The 25,501-nt window shown below is 40.9% G+C and overlaps 4 protein-coding genes across 4 annotated transcripts in view; 1 reads left to right on the forward strand and 3 right to left on the reverse strand.

The window, feature by feature from the left end:
* Positions 1-344: 344 nt before the first annotated feature.
* On the reverse strand, positions 345-5,147 carry gal3st1a (galactose-3-O-sulfotransferase 1a). The gene is made up of 3 exons (XM_077562009.1): positions 4,877-5,147; positions 3,526-3,687; positions 345-1,966 (listed from the first exon to the last, which is right to left on the reverse strand). The coding sequence occupies exons 2-3, from the start codon at positions 3,651-3,653 to the stop codon at positions 817-819; spliced, it is 1,278 nt and encodes a 425-aa protein (XP_077418135.1). The 5' UTR covers positions 3,654-3,687; positions 4,877-5,147; the 3' UTR covers positions 345-816.
* A 2,349-nt stretch (positions 5,148-7,496) lies between these two features.
* pes (pescadillo) lies at positions 7,497-12,480 on the reverse strand. The gene is made up of 15 exons (XM_077562008.1): positions 12,320-12,480; positions 12,026-12,105; positions 11,799-11,952; positions 11,598-11,707; positions 11,304-11,475; positions 11,131-11,220; positions 10,870-10,986; positions 10,645-10,722; positions 10,146-10,235; positions 9,079-9,209; positions 8,856-8,981; positions 8,581-8,765; positions 8,342-8,469; positions 8,087-8,245; positions 7,497-7,845 (listed from the first exon to the last, which is right to left on the reverse strand). The coding sequence occupies exons 1-15, from the start codon at positions 12,341-12,343 to the stop codon at positions 7,771-7,773; spliced, it is 1,719 nt and encodes a 572-aa protein (XP_077418134.1). The 5' UTR covers positions 12,344-12,480; the 3' UTR covers positions 7,497-7,770.
* A 966-nt stretch (positions 12,481-13,446) lies between these two features.
* Positions 13,447-17,479, forward strand: p2rx2 (purinergic receptor P2X, ligand-gated ion channel, 2). Its single transcript, XM_077561891.1, has 12 exons — positions 13,447-13,586; positions 13,780-13,915; positions 14,017-14,088; positions 14,650-14,725; positions 14,815-14,911; positions 16,137-16,223; positions 16,289-16,445; positions 16,698-16,828; positions 16,905-16,995; positions 17,069-17,134; positions 17,219-17,296; positions 17,368-17,479. Exons 1-12 carry the CDS (start codon positions 13,447-13,449, stop codon positions 17,467-17,469), a joined length of 1,233 nt encoding a protein of 410 aa, XP_077418017.1. The 3' UTR covers positions 17,470-17,479.
* A 1,183-nt stretch (positions 17,480-18,662) lies between these two features.
* Positions 18,663-25,501, reverse strand: part of pole (polymerase (DNA directed), epsilon) — a 28,444-nt gene continuing 21,605 nt past the window's right edge. The window contains exons 43-48 of the mRNA XM_077562563.1: positions 25,105-25,236; positions 24,824-25,017; positions 24,543-24,743; positions 21,941-22,066; positions 19,073-19,162; positions 18,663-18,983 (exon numbers count right to left, since the gene is read on the reverse strand). Of these exons, the coding sequence (XP_077418689.1) occupies positions 18,861-18,983; positions 19,073-19,162; positions 21,941-22,066; positions 24,543-24,743; positions 24,824-25,017; positions 25,105-25,236 (866 nt within the window). The 3' untranslated portion in view covers positions 18,663-18,860. The remainder of the gene's footprint in view (positions 18,984-19,072; positions 19,163-21,940; positions 22,067-24,542; positions 24,744-24,823; positions 25,018-25,104; positions 25,237-25,501) is intronic.

Consider the following 25,501-nt stretch of genomic DNA (forward strand, 5'->3'; position numbering starts at 1 on the left):
TAATCCAGGGGTGGTCAAGTTCGGACTTCGAGAGCCACTATCCAGCCTGTTTTCCATGTTTCTCTACACTAACACACCTGATTCATGATCAGGATCGTTATCAGGCTTCTGCAAAGCTTGCTGATCATTAGATTCAGCTGTGCTGAAGGAGGGAGACATGGAAAACAGGCTGGATGGTGGCTCTCGAAGACCCAACTTGGCCACACCTTGTCTAAGCCAAACCAAATCCACAAAAAACAAGATGACAATCACTGGCTGAAGGTTCAACCTGGTTGGTCATTGTTCGAAACCACATAGCGCTGGCATTTATTGAACTTGGAGGAGGAAAAAACACAGCAGACAAATTTTATACCGTATATTTTTATTTTATTTAAGACTCTTTTAGAAGAAAATGACATGATAATTCACAGTATGAAGGCCGTAGGAAGTGAAACTTTTTTGCTTTCTGAATTCATGTTTTTTATGTAATCAGGAATTTGCTTTGAAAAAAATTCTCACAACTGATTCAAGATTGTGTAATAATTTCATGAGTTAATCTATAAACACAAGTTGGCAGGGCAGAGATGGAAAAATATCAAGAATACATAATTCTATTGCTTACTCCAGTAAAATGTGTATAAATATTTTACTATTTCATTAAACAGAGAATATAATGAAATTCAGTGTGGTACTTATAGATCTCAAAATATTCCTCTCAATCACCCATTAGAACAAGTTTAAATGATTGAAATGTCACATTAATTGAAATCTCTCATCTCTCCATCAGTCACTTTTATTTACCCTTACTCCGAATTACACACGCTTGCTCATAATTAGTCACCAGTTAATTATATTTTTAATGTGGCCCCACAGCTTGGTGATCCACAGGTTGACCCCAAACTCACTCAAGTACTGAATTTCCGGCATCAACATCTTACGGCACAACTTGACGTGCGCCTTGTCGATGTTTTTCTTCAGATTGTACCCCATGATGGATTTCTCCCCGATTGGCTGCCAAGGCTGCATGACGCTGTCCTGAATGCTGCCGGCATCGACGGCATGCCCCCCCTCGATGCAGGTGGCCGACATCTCCGCGTTCCTCCTCTTGAGCTCCGCCACGTCCTCCGTCATGCGCCGCAGTCCGTAAGCGTCCACTTTCCTCCAGAAGGTGCGGTTCACGTGCTGGTACAGTTTCCAATCAAGAGCATTCCATTCAAGGGCCCTGGCCCTCAAGTAGGGGGTCAGTTTGGATACAGTCGAACCCTTGCGGGCGTTGAGCTTGAAGAAGAGGAGGTCATCCATATCCCAACAGAGCGCATCCTTGAGCAGGATGAGAGATTCCTCAAAATGTTCAGCTAACATGAAAAGCTGAAAACGCTCCGTGATGGATTTGATTCCCTCGTCGACCCGCGGATCGTCCAGCTCGAGGGTGTTGTCCTGTCCCAAGTCAAAGAAGAGCAGGTTCCTGAGGTAGAACGCATTAAAACCCTGCGGGTCAAAGTAGGAGTGAGGGTTACGAAGGAACTCGGCCATCTTGTCATCTCCTGCTATCTTCCAGGTGAACGGCACCAGACGGCCATAGTAGTGGAAGGAGGACTCAAAAAGCTCTGCGGGGTCTCGGAGGATGGTGACGTAGGCCGTATCGAGCGGAAGCAGCTTGGCCACTTCGGCGGCATTGAAACGCATGTGATTGCAGATGATGTTGAAGCACATTCCGGGTTTGTAGTCTTTAACGTGGGAGCGCTGGAAAAAGGCGGGATAGAAGAAGTCGTTCCTGCTGTCGGGAAAAGCAAACTTCAGCTGATGTTTCTCTCCAAAGCGGAAAAGGATGTTGAGGAAGGTGCTGCTTGCCGCCTTGTGGGTCTTCATGAACATGATGTCCACTTTGGGGGCGCACGTCCCACCTGTGCTCTCATGGGAGCTGTTGCTGCTTCGTCTGCCGGGCAGCTGGGATGGGCGGTGGGCGCAGGAGTAAGGCACGGGGATTCTGCAACAATCCAACATACGCATTCTTAAACATTCTCTTACAAACATGAACGCGGTCGAAAAGCGTATATAAATATGATGCATTATTATTATTATAACTATTATAAGTTATCATTACTTTTACTCTGCACAAAAACTGTATCTCGAACATTTTATAAAACCAAATCAATTTCAGGTCTATTTTATACATACAGTATAACCCAATGGTGTCCATGCTATGGCCCGGGGGCCATTTGTGGAACCCCATAAAAAAATAAAATAAAATTATACAGTATATATAATATATATATATATATATATATATATATAATTATGTATATTAATAATAAAAAAAAAAATTGCGGCCCGCAACTTATATAAAAAAGAACTTGACTTGAGGGCCTGTAATATTACTAATAATAATACTGTCTATAATAAGTACAATAATATCTACTACTAATAATAAATTCAACTTGTAGAGCTTTTAGAAACTATTTACAACTAAAATAGTATATATGTAAATGTTCATTAATATGTTCTGTCCCATTTTTAAAAATAAACAAATAAATTAAAATGAAATTTCTTCTTACAGTGTTTCACAAATAGATCTTTCATTTTTACAATCTATTTTTTCCCCCTCCACTTTCTGCTGCCTGTGTCAAGGTCTGATTTGTCAATATCACATTAAAAATGAATTAGGATTCTCAAGAAAACACTGCTTTAAAAATGGTTATCTTATTACAGTTTGGAAAGTTCTGCTCAAGGGCAGGGACCGATCTGCTACAAAACCATGACAAATCCAAACAGGTTTGCCTTATCACCTTTACCGGAAAATTAAAAATCGGTGAAAATAATAATAATAATTTTAAAAAACTATTAAAAAAATACAGAATTGCTTAATTCTTGGATTTTAGCAAAGTGGCCCTTACATTCTTCAATTTTCTATATGTGGCCCTTGAAGGAAAAAGATGATCTTGTGAGATACATAACAAAATCTGTAATGGAAATTCTGCCATTACAAAGATAAGAACACTCAATATGTTTATTATTGTGGTTGTAGTGCTCAGTGATCTAAATGCATTGCATTTTATATTGGCTCTTATAATGTTGTATTTAATGAGGTGTCCAATGAGTGTATATAACACTACAGCATATAGCTACATACCCCTTTTGTACACACGCTAATGAGTTAAAGTAGAAGTTAACCCAAAACTATTTTTTACAATACGCGCCACCACTAATCGAAACACGGCATTCTGGTCAACGCTGCCTTTATGGAATATGGAAAAAAGCAGCAAAGTGCAGCCATTTTGACACTTGCTGTCAACTGAAAATGACATCACAGTTGCTCAGGGCTCAGGTTACGACCAATCATGGCTCACCTCTTTTCTGAGTTTACAAGCTGACCTTTTCGGCAAAATGGCCGCCCCCTGAGATGGATAAAAATGGCTGGATTTTGCTGGTTAATTCCTATTCCACAAACACAACATTAATCAAAAATCCCGTGTTTAGATGAGTGGGGCAACATAGAATATTATTATAAAAGAAAAAAATCTGTGTTGACTGTGTTTTGCGCCATACTCAGGCATGCTCAAGGGCACTTGGGTCATGGACAGGCAGTAAAGGAGGACGATGCTGCTGGTCAGCAGGACACCCAGAACCACACGTTTGCACATGGACCTCCAATGCCTCGCGTGTTTTCCTGCCATGGTCCGGCAAATTCAAAGTTTACCTGTAAGACAACTAAAAAAAATGTAAAATAATGAGTTAACTAAAAAATGAAAGAGTCCACATTAAAGTACTTGATGATGTTGGATGTTGAATTTGTGAAGCACTCTATGTACATTACACATACATACATACATACACTTTGGGCCAGAGCCGGGTACGACCTGGATTGGTTGCCAGCCATTCACAGTTATTTCAAATCAATCTCAAAAACATTTCATTTTACTTAATTTCTTGTTTATAGGGCTATAAATAAATATGCTATCTTGGTTGCTAGCCATTCGCAGCTAGCGCATATATAAACATACACTTTCACATAACTTAAGAAGCATCTTTTAAGAACTTGAGAGCATGTCAGAGATTACCTGCTAAATACTTTGACCACAGTGCCGTGTCAGCAAAAACTGTTACTGAAAATGCTAGCATGAAGCTACTGCGTATCAGCATTGTTTGGGGTGCAGGTTATGTAAAACGTGTTTGGCACTATGTGATACCATCAGTGTACCAGTCAAAGACATCATGTGCCTTCTCTTTGTCATTTAATACTGTGGCCTGGTAACAATTAGCAGGTATAAAACAGGCCACTATTAAATTGTAATGGGTTTCTTCAACCTGGAATTCAGCCCTTATTGATCTAGTTGTTTTATATTGTTAGGTTATATGGCTAAACCTCATACTATTACCAACTTTTGCATGTTTACAGTATCTCATTTGCTGGATTTTGATAACTGCATAGGCACATAAATATTTAATATACCTCTAGAGGCCTTTGAAAAAATCACCACCACAAAATAATGAAATAATTTATGGAACACAACCAGAGTGTAGTGTTTATAATTATTTTAATTAATTAATATATTCAGTCCACTTTAGGTTAATGAGGACTATTAATGATATTATGGAATGTGTGGTTTTAAATTACTGCTGTCTGTGCTTCTCTGCCCCGTGTACCTTGACATTCCAAATTGAATATTTTAAATATTGTTGTTGATAACGTTTTGTATTGGATTTGATTTAATGTAGAAAATTAAGAAAAAAAGGGCTTGTAAATAAAATTCAAATAACTGTGAGTTTAAATATAAGATTGCTGTTGTGACGAAGATTGCTAAACATGTCCATGTAATGTGCATTGGCAGCCGTGGAAATGACTAAATAAGCTCGTTTAGGGAAATCAACTCCAACATCAATGCTAGTGGATTCTTACCTTCATTCATAATAAATCCAACCTGGAAGGAAATAACACTCGTCCATCAGCATTGCCTGTTCCCCTTCGTCTTCCACTTGACTCAAACAAGTTGATCGAGCTCCTGCGGGTGGTTCTTGCATCTGATCTTGAGACGAGAGACGGCAAAAAAGTTCCACGCGTGCTCAACTCATCACATGTCTACAGATAACAGATCTCTCCCCTATCTCCAGTTTCACGGCGCCGCTGCACGCGCACCTGATGCCTCAGGCCGCCTCCCCCCCCCCCTCTTAACTTTCTAAACCGAGATCCATTCTGCTGAATGAAGCACTGCAGGGGAGGCTTGAGTCCCTGTGACATCAGGGTCACTGTCAGGGGACAAGCGCTTGTCAGAAAGAGAGAGAGAGAGTGATAGAGTGAGGGAGGGGGAGGGGAATGATGGAGCGAGGGAGGAGAGGCTTGGATAGTCGCTGTTCTGTGTCTAAATACAGAGAGGCCCATTGAGTGCACACACTGGAGTCTGAGCTGCAAGCTGATAGGAGGGGTGCAAATCAGCATAAAAAGAACAAATGCAGAGAGCCAAACAACAAAGGCACTAATTGTACCACTCGATCAAGACTTTTTTTTTTATATCTTCGAAATGCCTTCTATACATGCTACATGTGGAATGTATGGCTGACAGCTAGCTTATTGTCACGCTGCCTGTGCATTCATTTAGTAGCCACCCCTCTTGCATGTTTCTATAAAATAACCGTTTTGATAAAATGGCACAACGGGGGGAAATGCTTTAATTCTGCACACAAAACAGTTTTCCACCTGATTACAGAAATGAGAAAAAAATATCTAGCACTTTATATTCTATCAAAACATGTTCCCGTAACTTCGTAAATGTTGTGTACTGACTAACAAGAAATGCCAAATTAGCTCATAAAAAATAGCTGCAAAAATACGCCTTACCTGTATTTTGGAAAGCCACAACTCATTTTTTGTTTCGACAAAGTTGCAGCTGCGTTTTTATGTTGTGTCGCTCCTCATCCGCATAAGTTGAAAAAAACAACATATGGAGTCAAAAGTACAGCTATGTTTTCGAATAGGGAGTAAAAGAAATAAATACAAATAATACCTTGCCAGTGATTGAAAAGACTGTTATGTGGCCTTTGCTGTAATATTGTTTTTTTTTAATTGTGTCCTTTTACATTTATGGCGTAAAAGGTTTTTTTTCATACAAATATTTACTGTTAATATAGCGTTAGTAAAGTTTTGTGATTTAGTCTAGGTTATGTTCCAACTTACGTCCAAAATAATAAAATGAGGCTATGTGTTGTTGGAACTGAACTCCACCGTAAATCGAGCATCCCCGGTATTAAAACATTAATTAAGAATGTGTTTTTGTCAAGGTCTGTTGTCATTTTGGCCTGCCTGAGCTTGAAAAGATGAGACCTAGACTTGCTTTTGTGATTGATAAAATGTTTTTAACTGCTAATGCAAATTTTCCATCTACCTTGTTCACAAAAGAAAGGATCATTAAATGAGCTGTTATTAATGTTACAAAATTCTATATTGGAAACTTTCCAGGGGAATAAATATGAGGTCATGGGTATTAACAGAAATAAAAAAGGATTTAGAAAATAAGTAAATAAAATAAAAGTTGGCTCTTACAATTAAATATACTGTAAATACAGTTGAGGAGACACATTTTAGCATTCCTGAATAAAACAACAAAATAAGTAAAAACATATCTGTGCTATTCCTCAACCCACACTATTTGGCTACCACGCCCACAAATGCACTCATTACATGCGCAGATGATTTCTAAGAATCTTGACTTCTTTTCTTGTGAACATTTTGAATGGGACTTTGTTGGTATTCTCAGAATTTGGGGGATCGAGCAGGAATGGGTTGGGTCAATGTGGTCACTGGTGAGTAATATTCTACTTAATATTCATGTCTTTGTTCTTCAATTAATTGATTCTTCAATAAAATATTTACAACTTGATAGTCATGCCTTTCAAATTGTATTGGTGGTGCCCAGTTGACGTTAAAAAAAACATTGGTTCCATTTTTTTTTCTCCCCCAAGTGTTAAAAGCATTGCATTATTTGATATTTTTGGACGAACAAACAGAACAGGTCACATTGACCCATGAACATTTCTTAAGAAACAAACACAACCGGAGGACTACAGTACTTTGGACCAGTAGTAAAGTTCGCTAACATTTAAACAAACCGACTTAAATTTGGATTCAATCCAAACTGAATTTATTGATAGAGCTCTCGCATTGGACCTAATACTGTGACCAGGGAATGAATAGTTACATCTTACAGCTAATTTTTATTTGGTTGCGTGTGTGTTTGCAAAAATATCTGACCGAGTCGGCGCATAAACATTCTGGCTCGATTTGTGTAAGACGCGCCGGCTCGACACTGCTTCTTTTGTTGGGCACCCATCGTGCTCCTTCAGGCACCCATAGTGCCAGGCTGAGACCCGAACTGGGTGGGCTTGCGTGGAATGCAGATTGGGGTGAAGAGGACGCACATCGAACTGAATGGGGGGAGGGGGGTGGGCACCAGAACCACAACAGGAACATCTCAAGGGGAAGTGTGTCGGACTGCAACCTCACAGATGTGGACCAGACACACATGTGATGTGTGAAGAAATATATAATTTTATTGAATTATTGTTGCATGATCATAAGAAATTGCTTTGTGTTGCTAATACGGTCCACAGGTTAAATCGGTGTGGAGAAACATGTGCGTGAACAAAATGATAACAGTCACTAAATTATCATTATGCTCCAAAAGCTAATTATGCAAATATTGATGCATCCACACACTTATGACTCACGCAGAAGGACTTGAATAGCATGTGAGCTCGCAGCACTCAACATATTGACATTAAATACAATCATAATATAATTCATTTCCGGGCCTTTTTCTTCTTGGCCTTTTCGTTGTCATCGTGAGCTTTCCTCTTCGCGGCGAGCTTGTTAGCCTGTGAGAGACGACAAACAGAGCCCGATAAGCACAAATGCAGTTCTGGCAAAGAGTTGACTCAGAGGTCACATGGCCTGCACATTCTTTTTGAAACACGTTTGCGGAAGTGTTTAACATTCCCACACGGCAACGATAAGAATGTAAATAACGTATTGTATGTTATAAACGTGAGACTTATCAGTGCAAACGGACTTATCAGGATGGGAATCCATATTGAATCCATAAGAAACGGGACAAACCTCTCGGACTTTTCTCTTTTTTCCAAACATGATCTTGTCATAGAGGTACTTGTCCTTTTTCTTCATCATCATGATGGCCAGTCGCTTCTCCTCGGCTTTTTCCTGCTGCTCCCGTTGCGCTGGATTATCCACTTTCAATTTACCGGGAGTCACTTTGACCTGAAATCATCAAGTCCATTTTTGAATTGCCTATAAAGTATCGGGTGAGGGATGATGATGATGATGAAGATGATGGCGATGACTCGTGTGTCAAACCTTGGCATGGGATCGTCGCTCCTCCATCTTCTTGAGCTTATTCTCTTGTACCTTTTCCTCTTCATCATCATCATCCTCATCTGCACTCTCTTCTTCCTCCTCCTCATCATCATCATCATTTTGCTGGGCTGTGTTGTTAATTAAAAAAAAAAAAAAAGTAATGAGGCACAAATACCACCATATTCAGCACCCATGTTTTTAAATCATCCTAGTTCCAGCTTTGACAATAAAGGCCCTACCAGACTTCTCTCCCTTTTGCAAGGCCATTATCTTCAATTTCTCAGGAGGAACATAGTCTCCCTCCTTCTCATCCACAAATGGAGACAAGTGAGGTGGAAGATTGACACCGATGAAGTAGTCCTCCACAGGAAGGACCATTTTGGCATTGACACAGTCGTACACCCACTGGGGCTGGATGTAGTACCTGAAATGGCAACACAAGGAATTTTATGAAGCTTTCATCACTGAAGAGATATAGAAATGGATACATCTCCAACAAATTCTCCAACTTTACCTGTTGATGTACTGTGTGCCAACACTGGGTCTGTCAACAATCTGATGTGTGATGGTTTCATCGGTCTCATCATACGTCCTCCCAATGCAGACAGTCCTGTCCCAAGACACCTCGCCACCAAAGCACCTGTCAATGTTGATACCCAGAATGGAAGTCGTCAATGTGGCGGGAGTACATTAGCGTTTCAGGTCATTGTGTTTGAAGTGCAGTTGTTCCAACTCACCTGATGACAAAAGCCAGAGACTCTCTGGGGACTTCTCTGTTGAGGAAAAACTTTAAGCCCTCAAACATCTTTTTCTGGGCTTCCTGTTGCTTGCGCTCCTTTTCGCTTTCTTCCAACGTTGACATTTCTTCCTACAAGGAACGTTGTTAAAAAAAAAATAATAATAATTTTAAGCCAGTCATCAAAAAAGTTCTAATTGATTTAAAGAGACAATACTATAAGAGGAAGCAGCAAAACAATTTATCGTACAGAATTATGGCAATGTGCTGAACTTCAGGTCAAGTCTCCTCAACGCAGGCCATTTGGACATGTGGGGAAGCGCGACAGTAATATAATCGCATAATGATGCTGGAAATGGGTGGGCCGGGTACGAGGTGAGGGAAGACTAGCAAATAGCTGAAATTAGAGCAGAAGATGCAGACTGGAGGACACTTTGGCAACCTCTGAAAAACATTCAGCTGAAAGGAAAAGACGACTTGGTTGTTCCCTCGAATTGCAACTACAACTTCCATGGGTGAGTTTCGAGCTCAACCCTGGCAACCAAACACGGGACCGTATTCCCCCGTTTCACACCTCCATATGCTTTGGCATTTATGGCCCTCTCACGTATGCCCTCAGAGACCAATTACTTCATCTACTCACACTTGATTTCTTCATATCTAATGGCAGCAATAATGACAGCAAAAACAAAAGAGAGAGCGAGCGATAATGATGAGATGTTGACTCAGAAAGGCAGCCGAATGAATAACACTGAGCTCTGAAAAACAATAAGAAAACAACCAAATTCACAGGTAAACCTGTGATACATAAAGTTATGGTCGCAAATGAAAATCCGTGAAACACTGAGGCTGCGAAAGAAGAACCATGTTCTAGCGAGGGAACACTGCATTTGGCAAGTCATTCATTTTAATTTTTTCCTCTTGAAAAGTATTAAGAAAAGAAAGCTCGACAAACAATAAGAGCAGATTCTCCGCTCGGAACTAGACCACAAAAGTTTATGTAGGCCTCTGTGTGTATACATAAACACTTGAAGCAGTCAATCGTGTTTTCAGCCTTTTGCTTTTTACCTCGTCAGCAGGAAAGTGGTCCAGTTGCGCTTCTTCTTCCTCCGCAGCAGAAACCACCCGGGTCAGACTTGCACACAAAGCGGAGAGTTTCTGCACGGAAGAAAATCCACAATCAATATTTACAAGCACACCAAATAGACATTCAAAGACCTTTTTTTAACTCTTTGACTGCCAGACGTTTTCAGAAAAGGGATGCCGTGGGTGCCAGCCGATTTAAGCATTTTGACTGATCTTTTAAGGGCCACAGAAAATGATGTGTTTGGACTATGGAAACACACATACTACCAAATGAAAGATTGGACTCTCATCTTTCATCAGAAGAAAAAGTTTGTTTCTACCCTTTTCCGTTTTTGAGTAATCAACAATAGAAAATGGTTAGTTTAACCTGTTTTGAAACAAACGTCTTTTAACGTCTTTGGCACTCCTCCATAGGATTTTACTAAACGTTATTTAACGTTTTTGGGAGTCAAAGAGTTAAACACAGTTGACTGATATTCACCTCCAAGTAGCTTTCTGAATCCAAGGCATAATCCTCCTCATCATTGTCCTTTAGCTCCTGCTCTGCTTTACTGTCAATCTAGGAAGAAAACATAAACCGCATACTCTAGTTAAATGTGTGATTTGAGATCCTTTTAAAATTATTTGCTCTAAAAAAAAAAAACACATAACATGGCAACACTCAAACATTGTTGCATACTTTATTAAGCCTTAAACTTAATTCTACCTTTGGTGGGTAAACCAAATTGAGGGAATGGTAGAGTCGGAAGTTGATGAAGCCCAAGAGAGTTGTGTAGAACTCGGTGAAAGTTGCCATGACTCTGTAGTCGACATCTGTAGGGTGCTAAAAGAGCAAAACAAAAAGGATCAAAGCGTTTGAGGCAAACTGTATCAAACAATGCAACATTATTTTTGGTCTTCTCGAATGCTTGCTCGGTAATTGCAAAATCATTACAAACTATGCTGCTTTTCATTAATGTGCACTTACATCATGGGAGAATTGATACGGCACCAGCCATGTAATTAGCTGCCCCATCACCTCAACCTGGTAATATATTCCCTTGATAGAGATGAAAACCTGCAGAGAATCAAACAAACGACATTCACAAATGTGCTTTATTATTTTAGCTGAACAAACTTTTTCTGAGTTTAAGCTGGTACCTTTTTGAGGGCACGAGAGGCGATCACGTAGTTCATCCACTCAACAGTGAGGCGTCGACAGAGCTGGATGGTTTGCACGTGACATTTTCCTGTTCGAGCGAATGTGGAGAAGAGGAAGCACATACAAAGTGCATCTTCAATATCCCGGAGAGCATCAATGAACGTGGGATACCTAAAACATAACGCAAAGAAAAATAAGTTGTTGGCTGTAGGTGGATAAAATTTGTGTTACTTTGACTTCATACTGATAACATTACATAGCTAAAGTATGGGTCACACTGTCAAACTTCTTACCTTTCTTTAACAATGTGGTCCAATTTATATGTTGGCTTGTTGTCCTTTAGCCTTTCCACTGCAGAATATTCTGTTTTTGCATAAGCTTTCTTAAGTTTGCGAACAAATATCTTTGCAAAGAAAGAACAGATATGATTAAAGGGCAGTCAAAATAACATATACAAAGACAGGAAATGTAAGTGTTTAGATATTGTACAGTACCTTGTACTCTCTGAATTTGCCAACGATTGGCTCATGCAGAAGAAAGCGAATGTCTTTGAGCAGGTAAAATGTCCTCGGGGCTGTGGATCCCTTGTTCACTTTCTTCTTGTGCTTGGGTTCGTGAGGGTAAATGCCTTTGAGAATGCATAGTCGTCTGAAAATCCAAACAAATGACGTGTTAAAGACAAGTCAAAGTGATGACATAAGCAGTACCTATATGAATTTACCTGAAATCTGGGAGGCTTAGTTGTAACCTCTTGCGGGCTTTGTTTCTGGTGATATAGTTTGTAGCAGAGCCACTCTCATACTGCAAAACATACCCAAACACACATCATCACATGCCTTAACCTAGTGTACAAGTTGATTAAACCTTTACAAAAAATATTTTAATCATTTTACTGAACTCCACCAGCGAAGAAAAACAAACTACGGTACTAGCTCCAGCGCTAGCTAGTAGCTAGCTAGCTCCCACGTTGTCAACACTGTCAAATGTTTGGCATGACGGTACCGGCGACATTTACCTTCTTCTTTTGTAGGCCTCCCATTTACAAAAGTGTAGTCCGCAAAGATGTAAAATGGTATATTTGTCGTAAAAAGTGTGATTGCAACGAGAACTACCACAAGAAGCAACCCATGCACGTGTAATGGCATGCACAGAGAAGGAGACTTCAGGACCCTGGGCTGCCCGTTTATCTGCCTGTATAAAAATAACATCTTGACAAACACTGCTGCGCTACCGCTAATAATTAAAATAATGACACTGTTTTTAAAAAAACGAAACAAAAATAACCTTTTTTTTTTCAACAAATATACAATTACAAACAACACTGGGCATTTGACAATTCAAGCGTCTAATCGTATATTATGAAAGCTACTCATGTAATAGTGTAATAATGTAATATTTCTGTAACAGTACAGTTATTAATTAATAAAATAGTCATGAGTATGACCATTGAATAGATATATGTAATAGTGCAGCAATAATTTTTGAGCTGCCCAATAATAATAATAATAATAATAATAATAATAATAATAATAATAATAATAATAATAATAATAGTAATAATAATATAAAGTACAGCATATTTTATATGCAGTTGAGCATATGTTCGATGTGATGTGTATAATTTTTGTATTTGTCAGACCTTATGTAAATAGTGAAGACTGATTAATTTGCTACAGCAACTGAATATGTCTTGTTTAATAATACTGTGTAATAATGACAAGTAAGTCTTCATATACCAATGCATTGAGGAATTGTGAGTACATTACATGTTGAATTGATTGTTGAATAGCAGTGTAATCACATTTCCATAACACAGACTATTAGTGTAATTTGATTTAATAAAGACTAATTAATGTATGCTAAATAGCCCCAGATGGCCAGATGTCATAAACATGCAAAGGCTATCATGATAAATATCATAATAAAGGGCAAGACTTCATCTCAACTCCACCCTCTTGTCTTCTCTCTGGTTGGGGCAAGTACAGTAACGTGTGAAGGAGATGCGCACTGGACATCGGGCAGAGAGGCTGAAAGCAAAGAAATAATTGAACCTGCATGGTTAGAGTGAGATAAAATTTTAGGAACTGCAAGGTTCTGAAACAAGACAGGATATTTTAGAATAGCATATTATATAAATTAAACATGGGACTGAGTGCGTGTTTAAAAGACTATTTTCTTGGTTTCTGGGACTATGAAACCCCCAAAATCATGGTGGTTAAGAATCTAACTCTTGGAGTCATATACAGAGCAGTTCAGTTTGTTGTCATCACCTACTTTGTCTGGTAAGATTGTATATTTGAATGCATGAATGTTTATTGTATTTTTAAGATGTTTTATCTTACTGTTATATGCATGCTGTACTTGTTTGGTCAAAAAGGTAATAAGTCAGAATATTGCTGCCACAAATATTCAGTTAAAATATTATATGGTATTATTCAGCTTTGTATCCTTCATCTGTGTTTTTGTGCTCTCAAGGTACGTCTTCATAAGTCAGAAAGCGTACCAAGAAAGTGAAACACGTCCTGAGAGCTCAGTTTACACTCGCATGAAAGGCTCAGCAGTCCGTGGAGATCAAATCTTGGATACTGTGGAATATGTTCGACCATCAGAGGTGAAGAAGCTGTCACTCAACTTTGCATTATGTTGCATATTATGCATCTTCCCTTCATGGAGGAAAAGTGTTTTGACGAGTGTTATCGTGCCCTCTCGCAGGGCGGGGATGTCATTACAACAATTTTGAGACGTGAAGTCACATACGACCAGAAGCAAGGAACCTGTGCTGAGGTAAAAGTCCTTAAGTCAAGTCAAGTCAATAAATGAAATAGCATTAAATTGTATGCATGTATTAAGTAAACCCCAAAATATTCTTTAATATGTTCAATGTACCTTCACTAGTCGAAGCATGGCATTCTAATTACTATTGTGTTTGTGGAACATGAGTTAAGCAGCATAATCCACCCGTTTTTATCCGTCTCAGTTGGCGGCCATTTTGCCACTTGATGTCGAGTGAAAATGACATCAGAGTTGCTCAGGGCTCAGGTAATGACCAATCATGGTTCACCTGTTTTCTGAGTTTGGTCATGTGATGTTTGCAAGCTGAGTCGTGATTGGTCCTTACCTGAGCCCTGAGCAACTGTGATGTCATTTTCACTTGAAAGCAGCAAAATGGCCGCCAACTGAGATGGATAAAAACAGGTGGATTTTGCTGCTTAACTCATATTCCACAAACACAATATTAATCGGAATCCCTTTTGACTAGTGGGGGCACATACGCAATATTGAAATTTTTTGGGTTGTCTTCCATTTTAATGTACGTCATGAATAATTGTCAGTATTTGTCTCTAGTATTTTGGTGTTGCAAATGCCAACTGCTCAAGAGACTCAGACTGCGTCCAAGGACAGGTCGACTTTAATGGCCATGGTATGGTTTCTACTGCTGTGCTCACAAAATGTTTTTCATGATTAGTTAGTATTTTCGCAAACCTTTCCTTCATTGATTCTGTTTGATAGGCAGGAGGACTGGTAGATGTATTCAATACTACAACCGCACCTTCAAAACCTGTGAGATCCAAACCTGGTGTCCTATCGAAGAGTATGCGGTCCAGAGGTAAACAAGGCCAAGGTTTACCAAATAACATACAGTACGGACAAGACTCCAACCAGGATTATTATAGTTTGGGAATTTTTCATTTTAGTTAGTTTTTATTTCGTTTTTGAATTTTGTTTTTTAAATTTAGTTAGTTTTAATTAGTTTTCAAGGTGGTTCTGTTACTTTTTAAAAAACATATTTTTTGTTATAAATGTTTAGTTTTAGTTTAGTTTAAGTTAGTTTCAGTATTAGTTAATTTTTTAAAATATTTTTTTCATGTGTATTGTGCACAATATTTAAAAAAACAAAAACACCATTGGAGCAACGTCATCTGAAGGTGCTTTTCTATTGGCTGCTGCTAGATGACGTCACTTTTGTGTGACACACTTTCAATTAACGTCCTTCTTCCAGTTAATATAAAAATAAATCTACTTAAAATCACATTTAAAATCATCCCCAAAGGCTCATGCATTAAATCAATTACCAAAGACTAAAACGAAGGACCATTTTTACTATAATTATTGTTAGTTTTAGTTAGTTTTGTAAACATAAAATGAAGTTTCAGTTAGTTTTCGTTTTTTAAAAAGCATTTTCGTTTTTATTTTATTTTGTTTTAACGAAATGTTTTGTTAAATTTTTTAAAAAGTTTTTTCCCCGTTAGTTTTAGTTAATTAAAATAACCTTGACTCTAACCCCTTTTTGTTCTAAAAGCGATGAAGTAGTAACGTACTTACTTAGCAACTTAGCTTCCTTAGCTTACTACAGTAGCTTACTTTTCATGTTATCATGGGCAAAAATGGTTACAGTGTCTTAAATTTGGTTTAATTTCTACAGTGTCGTTCCCTCATACATTCGTTGTCATTTAAAAGACGACTTACTTGTTGAAACGAATTATTGATTATTTTGTTGAAAAACGTAGCATACTATAGACAACTAAGGGGATTCCCAGTGGACTACTTTGTGGTTGTTATGGTTATGACAAGCTTTCAAGTTTTTAAGCTTTATGGCTACATTCAACAATCTCATGAAGAAAGTATTTTGCTTCTTTTAAATAACATCTTGCAAGTAAATGTAAAATAAACAATTTAATTTCACACTTGAAGTTGCTAAAAATGATACCCTGCCCAATAAAGGGCAAAAAATAATAATAATTGTGCAAATTATACTTAACCTAAAACAACTCAGTGTTGTAATATGTTGTATTGAACTCGCTTGAATGAACCAGAGTGTCTAATGGTTACAGAGAGCCGCCTTTGGTGGAGGCCATCAATTTCACTGTATTCATCCGAAACTACATATCGTTCCCAAAGTTTGGAGCGGTGAGGTACGTGTCCACTCACATACGCATGCAAGGTCACACATAAAATCCTAACTCATGATTGTTTTTCTCCTTAGCATGGGCAATATTAAGGGGGCTTCAAACAGGCGCAACATGCACAAATACCTGAACAAATGTCAATATGATGAGGAGAAGGAGCCCTACTGTCCCAACTTCCGACTGGGCTACATTGCACATCAAGCCCGGGAGAATTTTAGTGAGCTCTGCAGCACGGTTAGTAGCTATAGTTTGTGTTACAAGATTGATGTTAAATGATGATGAATCGGATCACGGAGGATATTTGCATTGTAGAGTTGATGTTAGAGTCACGCTATTTGTTTTTGGTAGCATTGAGCTCACTAGATGAAATGAGCCAGTAGGTCAATATAATCTCAATAGATTGTGTAATTTGTCCATAAACATAATAAATATGCACCTTTATACCGATAGCACCTCTAAATACATTATTTTATGGTGACTCCTCAGGGAGGGGTGATCGGTGTTTTTATTAATTGGGACTGTGACCTGGACCTGGATCCTTCCCGTTGTAAACCCAAATATTCCTTTCGGCGTCTTGACCTCAAAAAGGATCAAGCCAACTCGGGTTACTATTGCAGGTGAATTTCACAGGTAGGATAAAATCTTAAAACTGAGTTTATTGTCTGTTTTAACCGCAATAATGTTCATCACTAGGTTTGCCAAATACTACCAAAAGAATGGGATCGAATCTCGGACACTTATCAAGGCCTATGGCATTCGTTTGGATGTCATTGTTCATGGACAAGTAAGCAGAGGCTTTATAAGAATCGACAGCTATTTCTGACTTTCTGCATGATTACAATGTTAATTCTTTGCAGGCAGGTAAATTTAGCCCAATCCCAACCATCATCAGTACCGTGACCGCTCTGACTTCGGTGGGAATTGTGAGTTAGTTATCCCATCCATCCTCATTTGTCCAAATGAAAAAACGTTTTCTGACACAACTTCCATCTCACTCTTACCAATAGTGTACCATAATCTGTGACTGGATCATGCTGACTTTTATCGACAAGGACGAAGTTTACAGCGACAGCAAGTTTGATGAAGTAAGTATTGGTTAATTAAACTACTCTCACTTCATAACTTTTAGTAAAACGGTGTCTATTTCCCTCTCCAGGTCATAGATGAGCCGATCAATGATTCCATTCCTCCACAACTGCTTTACATCACCAGCTTCAGTTCGTACCACTCAGACTTGTCGGATGGTGTGCCACTGTGACATCATCATTGTGTAAACCTCATCATTTTCGGCGGCCATAACCGCATTTCACGTCCTCTCAGGACTTCCAAGCTGCTGGAGGTGCATCATCAGTCATTTTATTAAATGCTGTTGAAATGTCAACTTTTTTTTCTTTTTTAAAAGCGCAAGACAAACATAACACATACAACATCCACCGCATGCATTGGACACAGCTGTAGGTGCACAATGTGTAATGAGAGCGAGATTCTAGGAGCACCAGGAAGATGAGCAATGAGCAGTAATCCAATAAGTCAGTCACTTCCCATAAAATGCCTCTAACAAGATTCGGAGGTTTTCTAAACCCATCTGGATCTCGGCCAGCGGAGAAAACCGAAGAGTAATCGATCCATTTCTGCCATGGTGGGTGAAGGATCATTTCAGTTGGGAAGAAATTCAGCAATCTTTGTGGGTTTATGTAAAATAATTGATAAACATGAGTGAAATGTGGGGACATAAACATATAGCGTGTGTGTGTGTGTGATTAGCCAGTAGGGACAAGCTAATACTGCTTTCTTACCACTGCATTTGTTTTAGAAATGGTAAGATCGCTTGCTGTGGCTCATGTGTGAATCCATCCATTTTCTTGGCCGCTTTTTCCTCACAAGGGTCGCGGGGGTGCTGGAGCCTATCCCAGCTGGCTTCGGGCAGTAGGCGGGGTACACCCTGAACTGGTTGCCAGCCAATCGCAGGGCACACAGAGACGAACAACCACACTCACATTCACACCTAGGGACAATTTGGAGTGTTCAATTAACCTGCCATGCATGTTTTTGGAATGTGGGAGGAAACCGGAGTACCCGGTGAAAACCCACGCAAGCACGGGGAGAACATGCAAACTCCACCCAGGAAGGCCGAAGCCCGGACTCGATCTCACGTCCTCTGCACTGGGAGGCGGACGTGCTAACCAGTCAGCCACCGTGCTGCCCTCATGTGTGAATATGGGGAGTCAATATTTACAACAATATTATTCTGTACCAAAAATGCTGTTTAAATTCATCATTTTTAGTAGGGCTGAGTTGAGTACGGCTACTAGGTATCGCTATTGGACCGATTCCGGCCTTATTTCAAGGTATCGGTACTCGTGACGGCGGCCGATAGCATTTGCACAGATTGTCAACAGAGGATGTACTACTTTCAAATAGACTTGACAACTGCATGCATGGAACATATAACACCGTAAAAAATATTTTATTGACAGTCAACATTTGAATGTGTATGCATACATTATTTCGAAACTCCCACCAATGAGAGTTCGAGCATATCTACAGCGCACATAACAGACAACAGCAGCGTACACAATGAACACACACCCGAGCAACAAATCACCAACAGTTGTTCTAACATGACAGCGATGAACCTCAGCTGTGGCTTTAAGAAGCACTCAGGCTCATCTGTGGACTCATCGCCATCAACCAGTCAATGGTCTCCTCCAGAAATCTCATGTTGTAGTGCGATGCGATGTTCCGAAACACTGAGACCTGCTCTGAAAAGTTCTTTGGAGGGAAAGAGAGAATATGTCAATAAAATTAAATAAATAAACAAAACACACATATTGGAAGCATTTAATGGAACGCATGCATACCTTAGCTGGGAAAGTGAGTTCAAAGTCTCCAGCACATTTGCAGTAGAGAGGCATGTTTGCTTCCTTCACCCCTTTACATTTAGTACAAACCTAAAAATTACACACACACACACATACAAACAGAGCTCACATACAAAGATGACTGATTGAAACACAATCAGTGACAAGATGTTGAAAGCAGACCGTTAACCACCTATTGATTCTCCTTCTTAAGCTGTCATATTGATTCCTACATTTTTCTATTGTTAGACATTATTAACATCTTAATTCTTTATATTAACCATGTTGAAAGGTTTTATAGACGTGTAAAGCAAGTAGTGTTGAACTCAGTATAATTTGACCTTAAGCTGGGACATATTATTTGGTCTAGAAGTTCCTTCTCTGTGGGAAAACACACTTGGTCCTTGAGAACAGAATCGGTTTCGAACACGCACCCCTGACTCTGTTTTCGCCATCGCTCACGGAAAAGTACCCAGAGAGTATGTTTTGTCTACAAATGAAAGCGAGGCGGTCGGTTTTAACTATAAGAAGCCATTTTACACGCGGAAGAGACACATTCGGCACTCTGAAATTCCACCTGTTATGTGATGTTTGGAGCATGTCATGATGTCCAGAGATCTCTGTTAGATTAAAATAATTTTTGCAAAGGTGTTTTTTCTTACATTAAATCTGTCTTCAAGTTTTGGAACACGCAAAGAGGACAAATATTTTATTCTTCTTCACTATCCAGAGGGACTTGGAAGTTTAAAGGGCATTAAAGGCCTATGGAGTACCATAAACGCAGTGATACGAAAAGGACCCAATGCCAGTTCAATTCCAGATGCTTTTGTAAATGATGGTAGAAAAAATATGCAAGACATTGTAAATGAGTTTAATACGTATTTTATAAACATTGGTCCGAAATGAGCTTCTACATTGACTGTCTCAGGTTCAGAACCCATATGTAATGGGGTTTCCATACATCATAATACCATGTCACTTGATGCAACAAATGAAAATGAAATCATTGATGTGCTGAATAATCTTGCCTCAATTCTCTAAAATATTAGAAAAGCTCTACACAAATAGAATAGATAAATTCATTGATGCACATAATATACTAAACGATAGGCAACACGGATTTCGGAAAAATAGATCACGCGCTGATGGAACTTATAGAAGAAATTACAGATAATATTGATTAAAAAAAATCTGTTGGAATCTTCATAGACTCAAAGAAAGCCTTAGATACTATGGATCATGAAATACTTCTAAAAAAGATACAAAAATATGGGATCAGAGGTATTGCTTTTAACTGGATAAAGTCCTATTTAACAAATAGGAAACAGTATGTCCAGTTGGGGCAGCACAGGTCCATGTGTGAAAATATAATATGTGGAGTTCCACAGGGATCCGTTCTGGGCCCCAAATTGTTCCTACTTTACATCAATGACCTGTATTTAGTCAAAAAAAAAAAAAACTCAAGTTTGACCTATTTGCAGATGATACAACAATATTATGCTCTGGCGAGAATTGCAAAACATTGATAGAAGAGATTAAAATTGAAATTGTGTAAACTAAAAAACTGGTTTGCCATCAATAAATTGTCTTTAAATATACGAAAAACAAAAATTCTGATCTTTGGGAAACGTCCCATAAATCCGGAAACCCAAATTCAAATAATAATTATATAATATAATAATAATGATAATGTCCCGATTGAAAGAGTTTATGAGTACACATTTCTTGGTGTAACTGGAAGCCACATATCTCAAAAGCCAGAACAAAGTTGGCAAAAATTGTGGCCCTAATGAATACATTTAAATACCTCCTTGATAAGAAATCACTGTATACCATATATGGTGCTCTTGTTTGACCTCATTTAATATATTGTGTTGAAGTTTGGGGAAATGTATATAAGAGCAACACAGACGTTTTGTGTACAATACAAAAGAAAGCAATCAGGATTCTTCATTTAGCCGGCTATCGTGATCACACAAATGACTTGTTTCTTCAATCAAAAATGTTAAAATTTAGGGACACTAATACAGTTCAAGGCTAATTTATTTATTTTCAAAGTCAAAACAAATATTCTCCCAGAGTGTATAAAAAAATGTTCTGTACAAGAGAAGGAACTTACAACGTGAGAGGAAAGATGAACTTTTTAGAACGACTCTAAAAAGGATGTGTATCATCATCACCTCTGGAATGGCCTCCAATATTAAAACTTGTGCCAACTTGAGGCAATTCAAAAAGGTTTATACAAATCCCTTTATGCGGAAATATGCAGAGGAATTACATAGCTAATGAGTAAGAGGTGTTTATTTTAATTTTTTTGTTCCTTGCGACAATTATTTATTTTATTATTATTATTCTTTACTGTATTCACAAATAAGTCTATTGAGATTTTTCTTCTTCTCAATTGTCTTCAGTTTTTCTAATATTGTACAATGACAAACGTTTATACTATTTACACAATTTGTCTTAGTTATCTTCAAGCTAAATAACCATAAACGAGTATCCTGTTTGTGCAAATTGTTTTCCTTTTTTGTATTCTTATATTGTATATTTCATGCCTGATTTTTTGTGTTTTTTTTGCTACTTGTAAATGAGTTGTTTTTCCCTCAGTTTGAGGTTTTGTCTTACAAGAAATGCATAATCAAATAGTGGAAAATAAGGGGTAGGATTATTATAAGTTCTCTGAACTTCTACCTGCTCCTTTTGAGTACCACCATTGTAGAACTTCTGTTGTAATTATTTTGTTTCTTTTTAACCTGATTTTACTCAAATAAATGAAAAAAAAGAAAAAGTGAACACCTAGCAGCTATTGCTCCCGGCATATTGCAGTAGTTTTGTCTAGTTTTATTATTGTGGCTATTTTTAACTCACCAGGTCCTGTAATGTGTAGCTCATCAACTTCTTCTGCAGGGCTTCCACCAAAGACATCTCAATGGACTCGGCCTCGTACTGGGCCTGGCAGTTCGAGCAAAACCACTGAGGCACGACGGCGCCGTCCTAAAAAAAATGGAATCAAATAAAAAATGATACTTGATCCAAGTAAAAGGTAAGCAGGAGAACCAACTATGAGGTGCCAGGGACAATTCAGGATTAACTCTCACACTTAGTACTAACTCAGTGCGTGTGAAAGCCCCCCGACTAGTGCGCGTTCTGACCAGTGTGCGTGAAAGCCCCCCAACTAGTGCGCGTGAAAGCCCCCTCGACTAGTGCGCGTGAAAGCCCCCGACTAGTGCCCGTAAAAGCCCCCGACTAGTGCGCGTGAAAGCCCCCCGACTAGTGCGCGTGAAAGCCCCCCGACTAGTGCGCGTGAAAGCCCCCCGACTAGTGGGCGTGAAAGCCCTCGACTAGTGCGCGTGAAAGCCCCCCGACTAGTGCGCGTGAAAGCCCCCCCGACTAGTGCGCATCCCGACTAGTGCGCGTGAAAGCCCCCCGACTAGTGCGCATCCCGACTAGTGCGCGTGAAAGCCCCCCGACTAGTGCGCATCCCGACTAGTGCGCGTGAAAGCCCCCCGACTAGTGCGCATCCCGACTAGTGCGCGTCCCGACTAGTGCGCGTGAAAGCCCCCCGACTAGTGCGCATCCCGACTAGTGCGCGTGAAAGCCCCCCGACTAGTGCGCATCCCGACTAGTGCGCGTCCCGACTAGTGCGCGTGAAAGGCCCCCGACTAGTGCGCGTGAAAGCCCCCTGACTAGTGAGCGTGAAAGCCCCCCGACTAGTGCGCATCCCGACTAGTGCGCGTGAAAGCCCCCCGACTAGTGCGCATCCCGACTAGTGCGCGTGAAAGCCCCCCGACTAGTGCGCATCCCGACTAGTGCGCGTCCCGACTAGTGCGCGTCCCGACTAGTGCGCGTGAAAGCCCCCCCGACTAGTGCGCGTCCCGACTAGTGCGCGTCCCGACTAGTGCGCGTGAAAGCCCCCCGACTAGTGCGCGTGAAAGCCCCCCGACTAGTGCGCGTGAAAGCCCCCCGACTAGTGTGCATCCCGACTAGTGCGCGTGAAAGCCCCCCGACTAGTGCGCATCCCGACTAGTGCGCGTCCCGACTAGTGCGCGTCCCGACTAGTGCGCGTCCCGACTAGTGCGCGTGAAAGCCCTCTACTAGTGCGCGTGAAAGCCCTCGACTAGTGCGCGTGAAAGCCCTCGACTAGTGCGCGTGAAAGCCCCCCACTAGTGCGCGTGAAAGCCCCCCAACTAGTGCGCGTGAAAGCCCCCCGACTAGTGCGCATCCCGACTAGTGCGCGTCCCGACTAGTGCGCGTGAAAGCCCCCCGACTAGTGCGCGTGAAAGCCCTCCGACTAGTGAGCGTGAAAGCCCCCCGACTAGTGCGCGTGAAAGCCCCCCGACTAGTGCGCATCCCGACTAGTGCGCGTGAAAGCCCCCCGACTAGTGCGCATCCCGACTAGTGCGCGTGAAAGCCCCCCGACTAGTGCGCATCCTGACTAGTTCGCGTGAAAGCCCCCCAACTAGTGCGCATCCCGACAAGTGCGCGTCCCGACTAGTGCGCGTGAAAGCCCCCCGACTAGTGCGCATCCCGACTAGTGCGCGTCCCGACTAGTGCGCGTCCCGACTAGTGCGCGTGAAAGCCCCCCGACTAGTGCGCATCCCGACTAGTGCGCGTCCCGACTAGTGCGCGTGAAAGGCCCCCGACTAGTGCGCGTGAAAGCCCCCTGACTAGTGAGCGTGAAAGCCCCCCGACTAGTGCGCATCCCGACTAGTGCGCGTGAAAGCCCCCCGACTAGTGCGCATCCCGACTAGTGCGCGTGAAAGCCCCCCGACTAGTGCGCATCCCGACTAGTGCGCGTCCCGACTAGTGCGCGTCCCGACTAGTGCGCGTGAAAGCCCCCCCGACTAGTGCGCGTCCCGACTAGTGCGCGTCCCGACTAGTGCGCGTCCCGACTAGTGCGCGTGAAAGCCCCCCGACTAGTGCGCGTGAAAGCCCCCCGACTAGTGCGCATCCCGACTAGTGCGCGTGAAAGCCCCCCGACTAGTGCGCGTCCCGACTAGTGCGCGTCCCGACTAGTGCGCGTGAAAGCCCTCGACTAGTGCGCGTGAAAGCCCTCGACTAGTGCGCGTGAAAGCCCCCCAACTAGTGCGCGTGAAAGCCCCCCGACTAGTGCGCATCCCGACTAGTGCGCATCCCGACTAGTGCGCGTCCCGACTAGTGCGCGTGAAAGCCCCCCGACTAGTGCGCGTGAAAGCCCCCCGACTAGTGCACATTTTTACACTAGCAAACACTTTCACTCACACTTACTACTCAAACGCCTTCACACACACTAGTCAAACTCTTTTAAACTAACTTGTCAAAAGCTTTCACACACACACTCATACACAATATTCAAACACTCCCACACATATAATTCAGGATTTGCTGTCACGAACTTGTCAAACACTTTCACACACACTTTGAGTGCTAAGTGTGAGAGTTAATCCTGAATGATGTCGCTCCCGGCACCTCATAGCCTCTGCTGGCTTACCTGTGCCACAGACGGGTCTTTGCAGAGGTCGAGGTCACGGCAGAAATTACAGTTGTAGCATATGACTTCGGGCAGTACGTATGAGTTGCAGGGGTCGCGAAAATTAGCTTCGTCCGAGAACTCCCCCACATCCACAAGGCGCAGAAGGTCCCTCTTAAGCTTGTTCACCTGGTTTACAATGTTGGCATCTAGTGAGAGCACCTGAAGAAACAACAAATGATGGAGAAAACAAATTAGCCGATTTAAACATTGAGGTCAAATTTCTCTTTCCTCGCATTTACCTGACAGACATATTTGACAAACTCCAGAGCTGGGTTGTTAAGTGGCAAGTGGGAGCCTGGCAAGACCGGGAACATTTCCGAGGGCTGGGTCACATTCCTGGTACCAGTCACCTTTTTTTGGATTTTTTGCGTAATAGTAAAAATGTTCTGTGTCAACTCGCCGGACACGTACTCCTGGGAGAACGAGATCATTCCTAAAGGAGAGATTTCAAATGTGCAGGATCGAAATATAAGGTCACATTATGACATTTGGCATTGTTTTTCAGCAAAGATTATTTTACCGGGAAGAGCGTTCAAATCCCCTACTGCCTGCTGGGAAATCTGGCTGGAGCCTCGTCTCTTGATTGGCGTTGCACCAGGTGCGTTGCGTCTCAACTCTTCTTTCATGCTTTGATACACTGCTGCAATATAAGCTGAGGAGAAAGTAGAGGGATGAGAAGTGGCGTATGAATTATGTACTACAAATATTGCATGGCTGACGAGAGCCTCTTTTAGAATGTAAAATTTCACTGCTCACAAAAGTAGGCAGACTCGAACATTCAAAGAGCTCTATAAAAAATGTGGAATTTACTAATGTAATAACTCTCCATTTATGGTACAAATACCAGAGGATACATTTTCTAAGAACAAATCTGTGACTATGCGAATTTGAAAATAACACCCACTGTACTTTGATTA

This window comes from Vanacampus margaritifer, chromosome 3 (assembly GCF_051991255.1).
Source record: "Vanacampus margaritifer isolate UIUO_Vmar chromosome 3, RoL_Vmar_1.0, whole genome shotgun sequence".
NCBI lineage: Eukaryota > Metazoa > Chordata > Actinopteri > Syngnathiformes > Syngnathidae > Vanacampus > Vanacampus margaritifer.